Raw genomic sequence first — 14,315 nt, forward strand, 5'->3', positions numbered from 1 at the left:
GAAGACACTTTGCAGAAACTGCAATGTGCCATAAATCAAAACGCTCTGGATTGCTGTTTGATAGAGTCATCCTGTTGTATGATAATGCTCGCCCCATACTTCCAATCTGGCGAGCACTACGCTTCAGCGATTTGGGTGGGAAACACTTTAACATTCTCCGTGCAGACCAGATCTTTTACCACCGAGCTCGATAACTGCAGTCAGTTAAGTGCAGCCAGTATCCAGTATTCGGGAGATAGTGGGTTCGAACCCCACAGTCGGCAGCCCTGAAGATGATTTTCCATGGTTTCCTATTTTCACACCAAGCAAATGCTGGGGCTGTACCTTAATTAAGGCCACGTATGCTTCCTTCCCACTCCTAGTCGTTTCCTGTCCCATCATCGCCATAAGACCTATCTGTGTTGGTGCAACGTAAAGCAACTTGCAACAAAAAAAAAAAAAAAAAAACTTTCCCCTTGTAATTTTCACATTTTTGGCGTTCTGAAGGAAGACATTCGTGAATGTTGGTTTCGTTCGGATGAGGAAGTGCAAAAGTGGATGCAGTTGTGAATCTGTCCGCAACCTACCTCTTTCTGCAAAACTGGAATTGATCGTCTTTTCTCCCAGTGGGATCAATGTATTAACACTTTTGGTAATTACTCTTGAATAAAACCATTCCATGGTCACGTTGTAGCGGGTGTTCGGTTTTCATTTGACTGCTCCTTATAAATCAATAACTTCCGTTTTTTTGAGAGCAATTCTCATTTTTACCATATTGCTTGCATTGTTTCTAACGAAGCTTCTTACATTACATACTTTAATTTGCTTTTGCAACTTTTCTCTGAATTTATTGCAAGTTCAATTGTGAGTGAGAGAGTTGGGGGGGGGGGGGTCCAGGTATGTCAAATATGTTGGAACAGATGTACGTCCCAGCACTAGTTACTGTAACACACACAACGGGCTCATTGTGCACATTTGACCATCCATCTAAGCTCATACAAACTGTATTCAAATAGATCCTTCAAAAACTTACACTTATCTCTCACTTCAATAAATTTCTTCAAGAAGAGGTCCAGCTACTGCACCAGATGATGGAGTATGGCCAGGTTGCAACATACTTGCAAGTCTTCTGAATTTTGAACGATTAATGGAACGGAGGGAACTGTGAATGGGATTACCGGTACAGATTTTGCATTTAATCTAAGTTGTCCTTCATGTTTTTCACTAGTTTGGAAAATAACGTGACTAATCTGACTTTGCTTAGTTTTTTTAGATTGTCCCGTAGTAGATAGCTGATTTGTAATGAATGGTCTCTCGTGTTTTGATGCTGAAGATGAAACTACTGCATCTGTCTCTGAATTTTGATCTTCATTGCCAGATGTTGCAGTATCGTAATTTTTTCCTTGATTGTCTTTTTTTTTTTTTTTGCTAGGGGCTTTATGTCGCGCCGACACAGATAGGTCTTATGGCGACGATGGGATAGGAGAGGCCTCGGAGTTGGAAGGAAGCGGCCGTGGCCTTAATTAAGGTACAGCCCCAGCATTTGCCTGCTGTGAAAATGGGAAACCACGGAAAACCATTTTCAGGGCTGCCGATAGTGGGATTTTATTATCTTTTGCGCTGTTACATTTCTGAATATATAACTTCATTCTAGCAACCATCCCTGTATTACTAAATTGCATTATTTGCATGTAGCATTAATGCTTTTTCCACTTGAAGTTGGGAGCTTTTAAAGTCCAGTCTGGATTACTCATTTTAAGTTAACAGCATATTTCTTGCTACACTTTTACAAGTGCAATACGATGCTCAATAAAGCGACTCTTCTGTTAGAAAATTACTACTTAACTCTACATCAAATGAACTGGGAAACAAAGTAGACAAAAAAAAATGTGGGAAATGAGTTGGAACACTCAACCTTTCCTTAAAGCATTACAAATACTTTATAAGTGTAAATTATTTTTATTTCCGCATTCCTTACCACCTTTAATTATACATACCTCCGCAATTGCTATAAACCCATCCTATAAGCTGTTTATATTTTTTTATTTACCATTTTCCTCTGATCCTAATTAGTTTTTATAAACTCCATCATACCTGTCTATCAACCATATGGTGCTGCTCAATAATTCCTTTCTATTGCATTTATTTTTAACTACGTTGAAAACAGGTTCCTGATCACTTGTACCTCCTACCGGTATCACTTCAGTTTCTCAATAGAGGTGATGTGGTTTTACCAACACCATGTCCAGAATATTTTTCTGCAGTCCTCTCAATTGGTAAATTGGCACATAGCAAGATTAAGGTGCCAAGTTATCACATATTAGTTATCAGTACCCTACAGAAGTGGAAAGTTAGGGTATTGAGTTTTTACATGTGCACAAACGTTTGTATTTGGAACTATATCTGACTGGAAAATAGTTTAAGTGTAGGTATTTGCCTGTTATAATTCAGAGTTGTGTGTAAATTTTTCATTTACAATTTTTACTTAGGATTTCTATTTATAGGGTTCAGACTCCTGTTGTTTTGGTGCGGAGTAACAAACCTGCCCAAGTGAGTGCATCAGTTGGACTTGATTCAACTGTTCAAGTCATAACACTAAATTCTGAATCAGATTACCCAGATGGAAGTTGGCTTGGTGATGAAAGTAATCCAGAGTCAAGAGTTCGTTGTCCAATTACACCAGCGTAAGTACAATGCATGTTTGACAATTCAAGGAATTTGACATGGAATAAAATAATAACAACTGTGACACATAGTTTATAGACAGTTTTATTAATGGCCTCGGACTGAAACAGTTTAATATGTACCCAACCCGTGGACCCAACACCCTGGACTTCATACTCTCCTCATTAGAACTTAAAACAATAACCCCAGGCAGAAACCTTTTCCTGTGCGACCACCAGTCCCTCGATGCTACATTCCTCCTTCCCCACCCCTCCTCAAAGCCTCACAGCAGGACATCCTACCGCCCTACCTACATCTGGCGCCATGCCGACTGGCCTGCAATGTGTCGTGCCCTGGAATGCCTTCCCTGGAGTCTGCTCGAAATAGCTGATATCGAATCGGCTCTTGACCTGCTGTACGACTGGCTGCAAGCTGCAATTAAAGACTTCGTACCTGCACAACGGGATACTACTAGCAAACATTAACACTGGATATCACAAGAGACCAGACTGATACTATTTAATAAGAACCGAGCTCGATAGCTGCAGTCGCTTAAGTGCGGCCAGTATCCAGTATTCGGGAGATAGTAGGTTCGAACCCCACTATCGGCAGCCCTGAAAATGGTTTTCCGTGGTTTCCCATTTTCACACCAGGCAAATGCTGGGGCTGTACCTTAATTAAGGCCGCTTCCTTCCCACTCCTAGCCCTTTCCTGTCCCATCGTCGCCGTAAGACCTATCTGTGTCGGTGCGACGTAAAACAACTAGCTATTTAATAAGAAGAGAGCTTGGCGCCTGTGGAAAGACTTCCCTAACCCACACACTCACAATACCTTCATTAAAATCCGCCGCCACGCGAGGTTTATGGTCAGAAGAGACTACAAAACACACGTAGACACTGTCACTGAAAACGTCCGCAGCAATCCCATGCGCTACTGGAGTCTCATCAACACACAGAGAAGGACGGAGCGGATTCCTGTCAGCGTGAACCACAACGATGCAACAGCAGATGGCGCCGATCGCAATGAACTGTTCAACAGGTATTTCTTCTCCAACTTCTCCCCTCCCTTACAAAACCAACCGCTCCCTCCCGTTGGTACAGCTTCAAACAGAACCCTATCAAGCATAACTACCACACCAAGTGAAGTTCATAACCTTCTTCAAACTCTTCGTACCAACAAAGCTACCGGTGCCAACACTGTAGGTCCTCTTTTCCTAAAAAATACTGCCAGCACTCTTTGCGTCCCTCTCTCTAAATTATTTAACAGATGTTTTGCCGTGGGCTATTTTCCTATTACCTGGAAACAGCCAAATATTGTTCCACTTCTCAAATCAGGCAACAAATTTAATGTTTCATCTTACCGACCTATCTCTATTCTCCCCACACTATCCTTTATCTTTGAAAAAATTATACACCAGCGTCTCCTCGCATTCACTTTGCCGTATATCTCAACCAAGCAGCATGGTTTTCTACCAGGTGGCTCTTGTCTAACAAACCTGGCCACTCTGCATAGCTTTGCATCAAACGCCATTGCAGCTAAATCACAGCTGGATATCTGCTACGTAGACATTTCGAAAGCTTTCGATTCTGTTGACCATACTCTGTTGCTCCATAAACTCTCCGAACGATTTAATATACATGGCAGTCTTCTGACCCTTCTTGCTGGCTTCCTACATAACCGTTGGCAGAGAGTGGTAATATCAGGCACTTCATCCTCATGGTTACCAGTCACCTCCGGTGTCCCACAAGGCAGTACTCTTGGCCCCTTGCTGTTTTCTTTGTTTATGGACGATCTGCCGTCCGAACTCAATGAAACAGCGAATACCCTACTCTTTGCTGACAACTGCAAGATATTTAGGGAGATCAGGAATCCAGCAGATGCAGCTCTGCTACAGTCCTCACTTAATGCCCTCTCGAACTGGTGCCGTACTTGGAAACTTATCCCCAATCCACAAAAAATGCAGCCACATGACCATAACACTGCGTAAATCTCCTCTACCGACATCATATTACCTACTCGACAAGCCCATCACCGTGGTTACGCAACAGCGTGACCTAGGTGTAATATTCGATACAAAATTACAATTTAAGACCCATATAGAAACATATACAACCAAGGCTATGAAATTACTAGGCATTCTCTATTGCTTCACAGAAATTTCTGACCCCATTGCTCTTCGTCACTTCTTCCTCACGATCATTCAACCTCTCTTAAACTACTGCTCTCCGATTTGGACAACAGCCGCCCCCTCCAATACTAAGCAGTTAGACAGAGCAGCGTCCTTCTTTGCTGCAATTGTAAGGAACAGAAACCCGAAGCTCAGAAATCTGTCTACGCAGCAGGTAGTAATGGCAATTAATGTGTCACCGCTGCACATCAGGCGACAGGTAGCTGACCGGAGTTTCCTCCACGAGATCTTAAATGGACATTACCGCTCGGAACATCTTGTTTCTCTCTTCTCTCTCCGCGTTCCTTCCCGATCCACCAGAACCAAAGACCTTCTCCACATTCCCCACACTCAGCACCCAATACTTCAACGATCTTTCCTAATCCACCTCCCAACACTCTTTAACAATATTAATAGAAGACCAGAGCTTGATATAGCATCAAATAAAAGTGTATTTGAGAGGTGTGTAAATAAATAAATAAAATCTGGTGTATTTTACAGGGTGGGCTGAAAGTAACTAGCTATTGAAAAGAAATATAGGATTCTATGTTTGTAAAGGTAATTTATTGAAATTAATGTTATGTGCACATTGTTACTTGGGAATACAGATGCATGCTTCAACATTCTGTGAAGGTATCTGTGCCGTCTACCAATTTCCTCAAACATCTGAGAATGGAATCCACAGTCTGGTGAAGGAAATCGTGTGGGGCATTCGTGATAACATCCTAGATTTTTGCTTTTAATTCTTCCAGCATATGAGGTTTCATCTTGTAGACCTTGTTTTTTGTCCAACCCCATAGGAAAAAGTCACAGAGTGTGAGGTTTGGACTTTTTCACAGGCCACTCATGAGGTCTGATTTGCCCTAGCCAACATCCTGGAAAATTCTCATACAGCTGCTTATGCACATCATTTGCAAAATAAGGAAGTGCACCATCCTGAATGAAAATAATGTTGTTGATGTTTCCCCTGCCATGATCTGAACTGGAATGCACGACCATCAGCTGTTACCTTGTCAGATTGTTGGCTCTCCGAGTGGTTTGGGAATGATCCTCAGGTCTGGGTGATCTAGCTACATGCAAAGAAGATTGTTGACTGTTGCTTCAATAATTATTTACTGCTGGCTATATACAGTTATATGCAAGTGGTTGTTGGAGATTATAACATAACCAGGTACGAATAACTATGAAGATCTTACAGGCTGTGCTCAAACAACTTATTCTTCTTCTGTTTCGTTTCAGCCAACTAAGGATCACGTCATTTCAACTGTTTCCTTTGAGTTTTAATGTTGGTCCAGTATTCTTCATTCGTAAATGGTGTTGCTCCTTTCGCTCTTTCATCTAGGCCTTTCCAGTTTTCAGCTTCGGTTTTGTTTGGAACGGCAACTTCTTCTTCATCATCATCATCATCTTCTTCTTCTTCTTCTTCTTCTTCTTCTTCTTCTTATTATTATTATTATTATTATTATTATTATTATTATTATTATTATTTAATAATGTAGTTGCAATCTGTCCTTGACTAGGAGAGATTTGAAGACGGAGTGTACTAGACAAAAGACACCCTGCTCAGCTTCTACAGCTTGCTAATGTTGCCTATGGAAAGCTGTACATCTGGTTACTTGTGTAAGCTTCTGTACATATAGGAAGAGTACTGGGCCGCAAGCAATTGTCTGATATGTACAGAGGCTTACACAAGTAACCAGACATGGAGCTTGCAAAGGATTTCTTCACTCTTTCTATACTCTGTTCTTAGATGATGGGGCAGTTTTGATGTTTGTCTTGTACTTTCTCAAAGAAAATCTTGAGTGGCTTTTTTATCTTGTTCCTTTAGTAGATTTCTCTCTTCAACAGCTGTGTCTGTGTTCCTAGATAATATCACCAGGTCATTAGTGAAAGCAAGGCACCACTTTACATAATTTGATCCTCTGATAGAACCTCTGTTCAGTAAACTTTTCCTGGAAAGTTACTTTTTCTTAAAGAACCTTTTTCAACACACAGTTGAAGAAAACCAGTGACAGTCCTTACCCTTATCTGACTCCAGTTTTAATTCCAAACTCTTTGGAAAGTTCTCCCCTAAATTTAACTTTTGAGGAAGTGTAAGTTTGAGTTTGTTTTGATGATTTACATTGGTTTTATGTCCAGTCCAAATTCTAGTAAGATGTTGAGCAGCTCTCATCTGAGTCATATGCTTTCTTAAAATCTACAAAGACCACTTTTCGGAGTTAATTCTTCAATACTAGTTTTTTCTTGCTCCAGATTTGTTCATTACTGTACAGGATCTCTCTTTTCTAAACCCCCCGTGGTATTTATCATCTACTTGTAACTTAGTCTGCAGTGCTTTGGAGAGTACCTTATGTATGTCTGGCATGATGGAGATGCCATGGTAGTTGTTGACATCAGTTCTGTCATCTTTTTGCTGGAGAGGGTGAATCAGTGCCATTTTCCAATCATCTGGTATCTTCTTGTTTAATAGATTATCTCCTTTTTTATACTCAACATCTTAATCGTGATCTCTTCACCACTTTTTTGCATCTCTGATATTATGATGTCTTCCCCGGTGGCTTTGTTTTTCTTCAGTTCTGCTGCTATCTTCCTAATTTGGTGGAACTAAGACTTTGTTTGTTTCCTTGGGAGTACTTGGCCATTTACCCTTCGATTCTTCACAATTGTGTGTCATAAGTAGGGCTCGGAAGTTGAGGGAAATTCTTTTCTTTCTTTCTTTCTTGAGTGTCTGAAGACGAGGCCCAACATAATATTTGTTAATTCTGAGTCACCGGGCGAGTTGGCCGTGCGCGTAGAGGTGTGCGGCTGTGAGCTTGCATCCGGGAGATCGTGGGTTCGAATCCCACTGTCGGCAGCCCTGAAGATGGTTTTCCGTGGTTTCCCATTTTCACACCAGACAAATGCTGGGGCTGTACCTTAATTAAGGCCACGACCGCTTCCTTCCAAATCCTAGGCCTTTCCTATCCCGTCGTCACCATAAGACCTATCTGTGTCGGTGCGACGTAAAGCCCGTAGCAAAAAAAAATAAAAAAATAATAATAATAATAATTCTGAGACATTGTAGGCCAGAAAATTGTGGGTTTGGTTTTATTTGTCCTTTCTTGGCTTATAGGTACCTTTTTTTTGGTCTTAATGGCTTTTGCTGCAACTTTACCTTCTTTCAGCTACATTTGTACTGCCCATTCTCAATTCGAATCTTCATTAGTTCATCCATCACCTCTTAAACATCTTTTCTGTAGTAAGAGAAAAAATGAAATTAAAAAATGATACTAATGCTTGAAAAAAACAGGGGGATCAAATGATGTGCAAGATTAGTGAAATACATATTACATACATCCATTATCATTATAGACTGCTATGCCTTTCAGCATTCAGTCTGCAAGCTTCTGTGTGCCATCCTACTTTGTGTGCTATATATACTGACTTTACAATTTTGGTGAGCTTACCTCTTCATCTCTACTCTGCATATGTTTTCGCGTTTAATCCTCCACTCCCTCCCGCTGATATTCGTCTGGTTGCCATGTTTGATGCTCATCTGTTCCCGCATTGACATCATACGTCACCTGCTCAGCTGTTTGTCACAAGACATTCTCTAGAATGAATTCTCCGCCTATAAATTCTCGCCACCCTGCCTATTTCGGCAGGTGGAATTGAGAACTGGAAAAGAGCACTAGACCTAGTCAAGGCATGAGATTTTCTCTGCCCATCACTTCGTTGCTGCTACCCTAAGGTGAGAGGTATGGAGACCTTCTTATTCAATTTTTATTGTTAACCTTTCTTTTCTACGGGCATCTTGGCGGGAGTTAGGGGAGTGGTCTATGCTTTGTGCACAATCAAGACATTTATGCTAAGAACTTGCCTTTATTCATGTCAAATTGCAACCATAGAACTGGATGGCCATATACCATAACTTCTATCTGACATACACTTTGCATTGTCCTCTTTGGTATCCAACTTCTCCCATCCTGACCCTTATTACCATAGGTTGTACTAGCTTTGAATCTTGTATAAGATTTCCCATCATATTTCACATTCTTATACGTACTTGTATTATCATGGAACATGTGATCCTAAGGATGTACTATGATCCCTTGGAACTACTTTCCTATTAATGTTTTACATTTTATGGCACACTCATGTTATTATAGAACTAGTTTTAATCATCATACATTCTAAGTATGCGCTATGATCCCTTTGATCAACTTTTTCTCACATCTTATCTTAACGAATTTTCTTATAACCCATTTCTTCTAAAAATGTACTTGGAGTTGTTGATAATGTTCTTCCTCTATATAACGTATTTATCCATCAGTGCATTTATTTAGTGCATGTTTACTCTTAGTGTTGCTGTTAGGTTTATTTATTATATTTGGAAAATCTATTATTCATCAACAAGTTTTAAATATATTAACTTACTTCAAGTTGGTACCCCTGTTAATTATCAGCCATGTTTTGAGAATTCATGTATATCGTAAATTTACTGATATCTATTTGTACATTCCATTCTCATTGTACAATTTTTCAGTTTGTAGTCTATTCCTCTTAAATTGTTTATGATCTGAGTTAATATACATTTATTTGTACATTCCATTTTTTGCATCCGGGAGATAGTAGGTTCGAATCCCACTATCGGCAGCCCTGAAAATGGTTTTCCGTGGTTTCCCATTTTCACACCAGGCAAATGTTGGGGCTGTACCTTAATTAAGGCCACGGCCGCTTCCTTCCAACTCCTAGGCCTTTCCTATCCCATCGTCGCCATAAGACCTATCTGTGTCGGTGCGACGTAAAGCCCCTAGCAAAAAAAAAACATTCCATTTTCTCAATCTTGCCAAACATTAATCTCTGTTTCTACTGTATAGGTTTTCTATTTATGAAAAAAATATAGTCCTGCCAAATTGTTTTTGCTAGAGTATATATTGTTATCTTTCTGCTGGTTCAAAAAGAAGAAGAAAAAAACATGTTATTTGAAACCCTGTTATCTTGTTTCACCCTTATGCTTATCGGTACTGATGGTCCTCTTTTTCTGAGCCCCTCTTACTATTCCACTGTGCACTGATATACATTTACTGGGGCTTTATGGATAATTAGTCTTCGTTTACATTAGTGTCACCTCCTTGTTGACGTTACTAATTCATAGCACTCTGTCATTTACACATATCCCAAAAATAAGACGTAACATCTGTGAATTTACTAAATGTTGGCACAATCCTCTATTTGCAACTAGTGCTGGTCTCGTTTAGTTCTATACCTCTTATCTTTAAATTGTTAAAAACTGAGTCTAACCATCGTTGTCTTGGTCTACTTCTACCTCCTTTTACCCTCCATAACAGAGTCCATTATTCTCCTAGGTAACCTATCCTCCTCCATTTGCCTCACATGACCCCATCACTGAAGCCGGTTTATGCATACAGCTTCATCCATCGAGTTCATTCCTAAATTAGCCTTTATCTCCTCAGGAGAAAATGTTGATGCAAGTGTTTTTGAAGAGGAAGATCTCACTTGCTGCAAGTATGGAGTAGGTCTTTTTACAGGTCTTTTTTAGACAAAATATAGGTCTTCAACTTCCAAGCCCTATTCATAACCATTCCACCCCTGTGAATCAATGTGACCTTGCTATGGGAGGCTTGCATCCCAGTGAAGCATGTAAGCTTAGCCGAGTCGTACGCGCAACTATATCAGATGGGTGTATATCAAAAGACCAGACTAATGGATGGTTCATCGAAAAGGGTATCGCAGCCTTTCGGAAGTTGCAAGGGCGGCTGTTATGCCCTTGTAATAATATTTAACATATTGATAATGGGCTCCAAACAGAAGCTGCTACCTCCTGTCAACTGGATCATTGCTTGCGGGAATAAAATTATATCATCATCATCTTCATTTCTCCTTTTTTAAAATACATCTTCTGGTTTTCCTCCCCTTTTCTCCATGCACTCCTACACTGAATCTGTCCACCTCTTTCGGGGACTTCATATTGATCTCTTTCCTGTTAACTTCTCTGACAAAGATTTCTTTGGCACTCTCTCTTCTCCCATTCTGATCATATGCCCATACCACTTTAGCTTTGTTGTTTCTATCCTGTCTTGAAGTTTCAAGATTCTTGTCCTTTTCCCTATCTCTTCATTTCTAATTCTATCCTTTCTGGTCTTGTCCTCGATACCTCTTAGAAATTTCACTGCTTGTATTCTACTCTCCTCTCGTTTTGTTGTAGTCCACGAGCCAGCTGCATAGGTTAGTATAGGTTCATAATAGGTTGAATATAATACTTTCTTACATTTCTTCGGGACATCTTGGTTCCACAAAATTCCCTGTACACCCTGGTAGAAGCTATTTGCTTGTTGTATTCTTTTTCCAGTTTCCTCGGTAATCTTTCCTTTTTCTGTGATCACACTTCCCAAGTATTTGATGTATTCAAGATATCAACATATTGGGTGGAACATATACTCATCAGGTTGCTTGGTAATTCTGTATGGGGTGATACCTTTGAAAGCAGTACCCTTTGTGAAGAGGACTTGTATTAATTGTGTTTACGTCTTCATCAACTGTATCTAAGCCACTGCTCTGTTCCAACAGACAAGATTGTTGTCCATGATATGATGTACAAGGTTGATGTATTCACAAAGATGCACACAAAATGCTGTCAGTTGCATCCACTAGTTTATTTACAATTTATTACACAAATTCTATTTACATCCTCTACACACATGCACTAATGAACTGCCATTATGAAACAAAACACTACTACAAAAGAATAAGAAGAGACTGCAGCAAAAGCATGTCAACTACCAACACAACAAAACCAATTCACGTACTTGACTTCAAATACTCCGCTAACATGACTACAACACAAGTCTCATCAAAACAACTCCTTTTAAACAATAACTCCACTCCACCATTGAGACTGTCTCTTTATAGGCTATATGTTGCCTGGCCAGGCTTCTAAAAGGATATTATACAACATATTTTCTCGTAAATTCTAGAGTGCCTAATAGCTTAGTTATAATGTCAAGAACTTTCTACAACTATCTAGTGCCAAAGATATATTATTCTAGATCAGGGCCTCTCAAACGCTGAAACTCTCACACGTGCAGAGCGAGGTGCATAGGCTCTGTGCACTGTGCATCAGTCCCCCTCGGCGAAACTCGGCTTGACTCGGATGGTGTCGTGTGGTGAGAGCGACGAAGCGTTTGGTGGTAGACGACATGTTTATCAGTGAAACGGATAAGCACACAACAACAACATAATAATGGAGCAACCTGTTTCGAAGAAAGCAAAGACTGCCGATAGTCCATTTCAATCGAACTGGGAACTTTCGTATTTTTTTGCCTGTCGTGACGATAACGCCAAATGCTTAATCTGTGGGACGATAATTACGTGCGTAAGAAAATCGTCTACTGAAAGACACTACAACAGATTACATTCGGAAAATTATTGTGAAATCATAGGAGACGCCAGAGAGAAAGAATTAAGGAAGTTGAAACATCTTGAAGAAGAGCATTCTATATCCACAAATGAGGTTTGTTCCAGTACTGTAGCATTATCAGTTTGGTTACGGGTTCTGCATTTTTAAAAATTATGTTTACATTCCTCTCAAACATGTATCTGTATTTCTAATTCACTTCTTTAATATATCTAATTTAGGGCGAGGAAGATGAAGGGTGTAGTGACGCTGCTCTTAGAGCTAGTTATAAAGTTGCTTTACGGCTGGCAAGAGCTGGGAAGCCGTTTATGGAAGGGCCACTAATAAAGAGTATTTTGTTGGACGTAGTCGAGACAATGAACCCTACATTAGCTGCAGCATACAGCAGAATACCACTGTCCAGTATGACAATAACTCGACGAATCAGCGACATTGCAGGGAATTTGCTTGAACAATTGGCAGCCAAAACTCAAGATTTCTTAGCGTATTCCATTGCACTTGATGAGTCAACGGATATTAGCAACACATCCCAGTTAGCCATTTTTTTATGTGGCGTAGACGACGACCTGCATGTAACGGAAGAGCTCCTAGATATGATTTCAATGAAGGACACTACTACAGGTGCAGATATTTTAGACGCGGTCGAAATGGCAGCTGAAGGAATAGGACTCACTTGGGAAAAGTAAAGTAAAGTAAAAGGGTTCACTGGTTTACTGCGGAAAAAGCTTAATATGCCGAATTTGCCATCCATTCATTGTTTTGCTCACCAAGAGGCTCTTTGTGCAAAAGTTATCGGTCTTCAAGACGTGATGAACGTAGTTGTGCGAATCGTTAACTATATTCGTTCTCACGGGCTCATTCATCGCCAATTCAAAGAATGTTTGGTTTCACTTGAGGAAGAGTATCCCGATATCCCCAACCATACAGAGGTACGGTGGTTAAACAAGGGAAAGGTGATTTTACGATTTTTTTCGAATACGCCACGCTGTTGCTGAGTTTTTGGTGAAAAAATGACGTCTAGAGCCACTTTTACATGACCCTGAATGGGCAGCTGACTTAGGATTTTTAGCAGATATTATGGCTCTTCTAAATGAGTCGTGTAGTTTCAAAAACCCCTATCTCCAAGAAAATAAATTTTTCAGGAAGGGCAAAAAACTGCCATGACTGCATTTTACACTCCTTTTTAACATTTTCTTTACTTTTGCTATAATTAGCTCATATTGAACAAAATACACAAAATGTATGCAATTTCATCTCTACATTTTTGCACTAGGGCAATATTTATCTAGAACATAGGGGGTTTTGAAAGTCACAGGTGGACATGGCGGGGTTTGTCTCTGAAGAATAAAAACATAATCATATTATTGCAATCTAATACAACAAGGATACGGGATCATCTCTTGGTTCACAGTATTCTTCTTCCTCTTGCTCTTCTGTCATACTGCAACGATGTTCAGCCTGTCGTGTTTCCAGCGAAACATAAAACTGGAGATCTGCAAGCTCCCTCCACCTAGCCCCATAATGTTTCTCAACCAATCTGCACACATCCTTCACTTTTGCATGTTCTGATGTGCAATTTTTTAGTTCCTCGTCTAGTTGTGAGCAAGTTGAGCAATCATCAGTCTTCGGACTTCCGAAACCAATATTAAAGTTACGATTCAAGATCTTCCTGAAGAAGGCGTGCTTTGCCAGCAATTCAGGTTGAACAGTGGTATTTTATTGTCTCCACATTTCTTTGATATTTAGTTCACATGGCAGGTACATACGTGCCGCTGACTTGGTACGGCAGTAGTGCGGCTCTTTAGCATGAAACGATTCAATAAATTTACAGATGGGCTCACGTTTTTGTTTACTGGCATAGTTTCTTCTGTCTCCCCCTCTTCTCTCCACAGGCATTCCCCAGATTCAAAATGACGCTTTAGTACCCCTTGAATTCTGTCGTTCTTCAATAGGAGAGCTCCCATAAATGCTTCTCGGCAAACTGGTGCCATCGTTCCATCCCGTTTCCGAATAGTGTACTTGAATGTGTGAGCTTTTCCGGACCTGATACTGTTACCCGGCTTGCGTCTCGCCACTGGTTTGCAAGAA

The 14,315-nt window shown here is 40.3% G+C and overlaps 1 protein-coding gene across 2 annotated transcripts in view; it reads left to right on the forward strand.

Annotated features, from left to right (window-relative positions):
• The window catches only part of LOC136871961 (protein BANP), a 223,920-nt gene that overhangs the window by 86,827 nt on the left and 122,778 nt on the right, over positions 1 to 14,315 (forward strand). For both annotated transcript variants that reach the window (XM_067145723.2, XM_067145722.2), the window contains exon 3: positions 2,484 to 2,663. In XM_067145723.2, coding sequence (XP_067001824.1) covers positions 2,484 to 2,663 — 180 coding nt within the window. The remainder of the gene's footprint in view (positions 1 to 2,483; positions 2,664 to 14,315) is intronic.

The sequence above is a fragment of the Anabrus simplex genome, chromosome 4, assembly GCF_040414725.1.
Source record: "Anabrus simplex isolate iqAnaSimp1 chromosome 4, ASM4041472v1, whole genome shotgun sequence".
Taxonomy (NCBI): domain Eukaryota; kingdom Metazoa; phylum Arthropoda; class Insecta; order Orthoptera; family Tettigoniidae; genus Anabrus; species Anabrus simplex.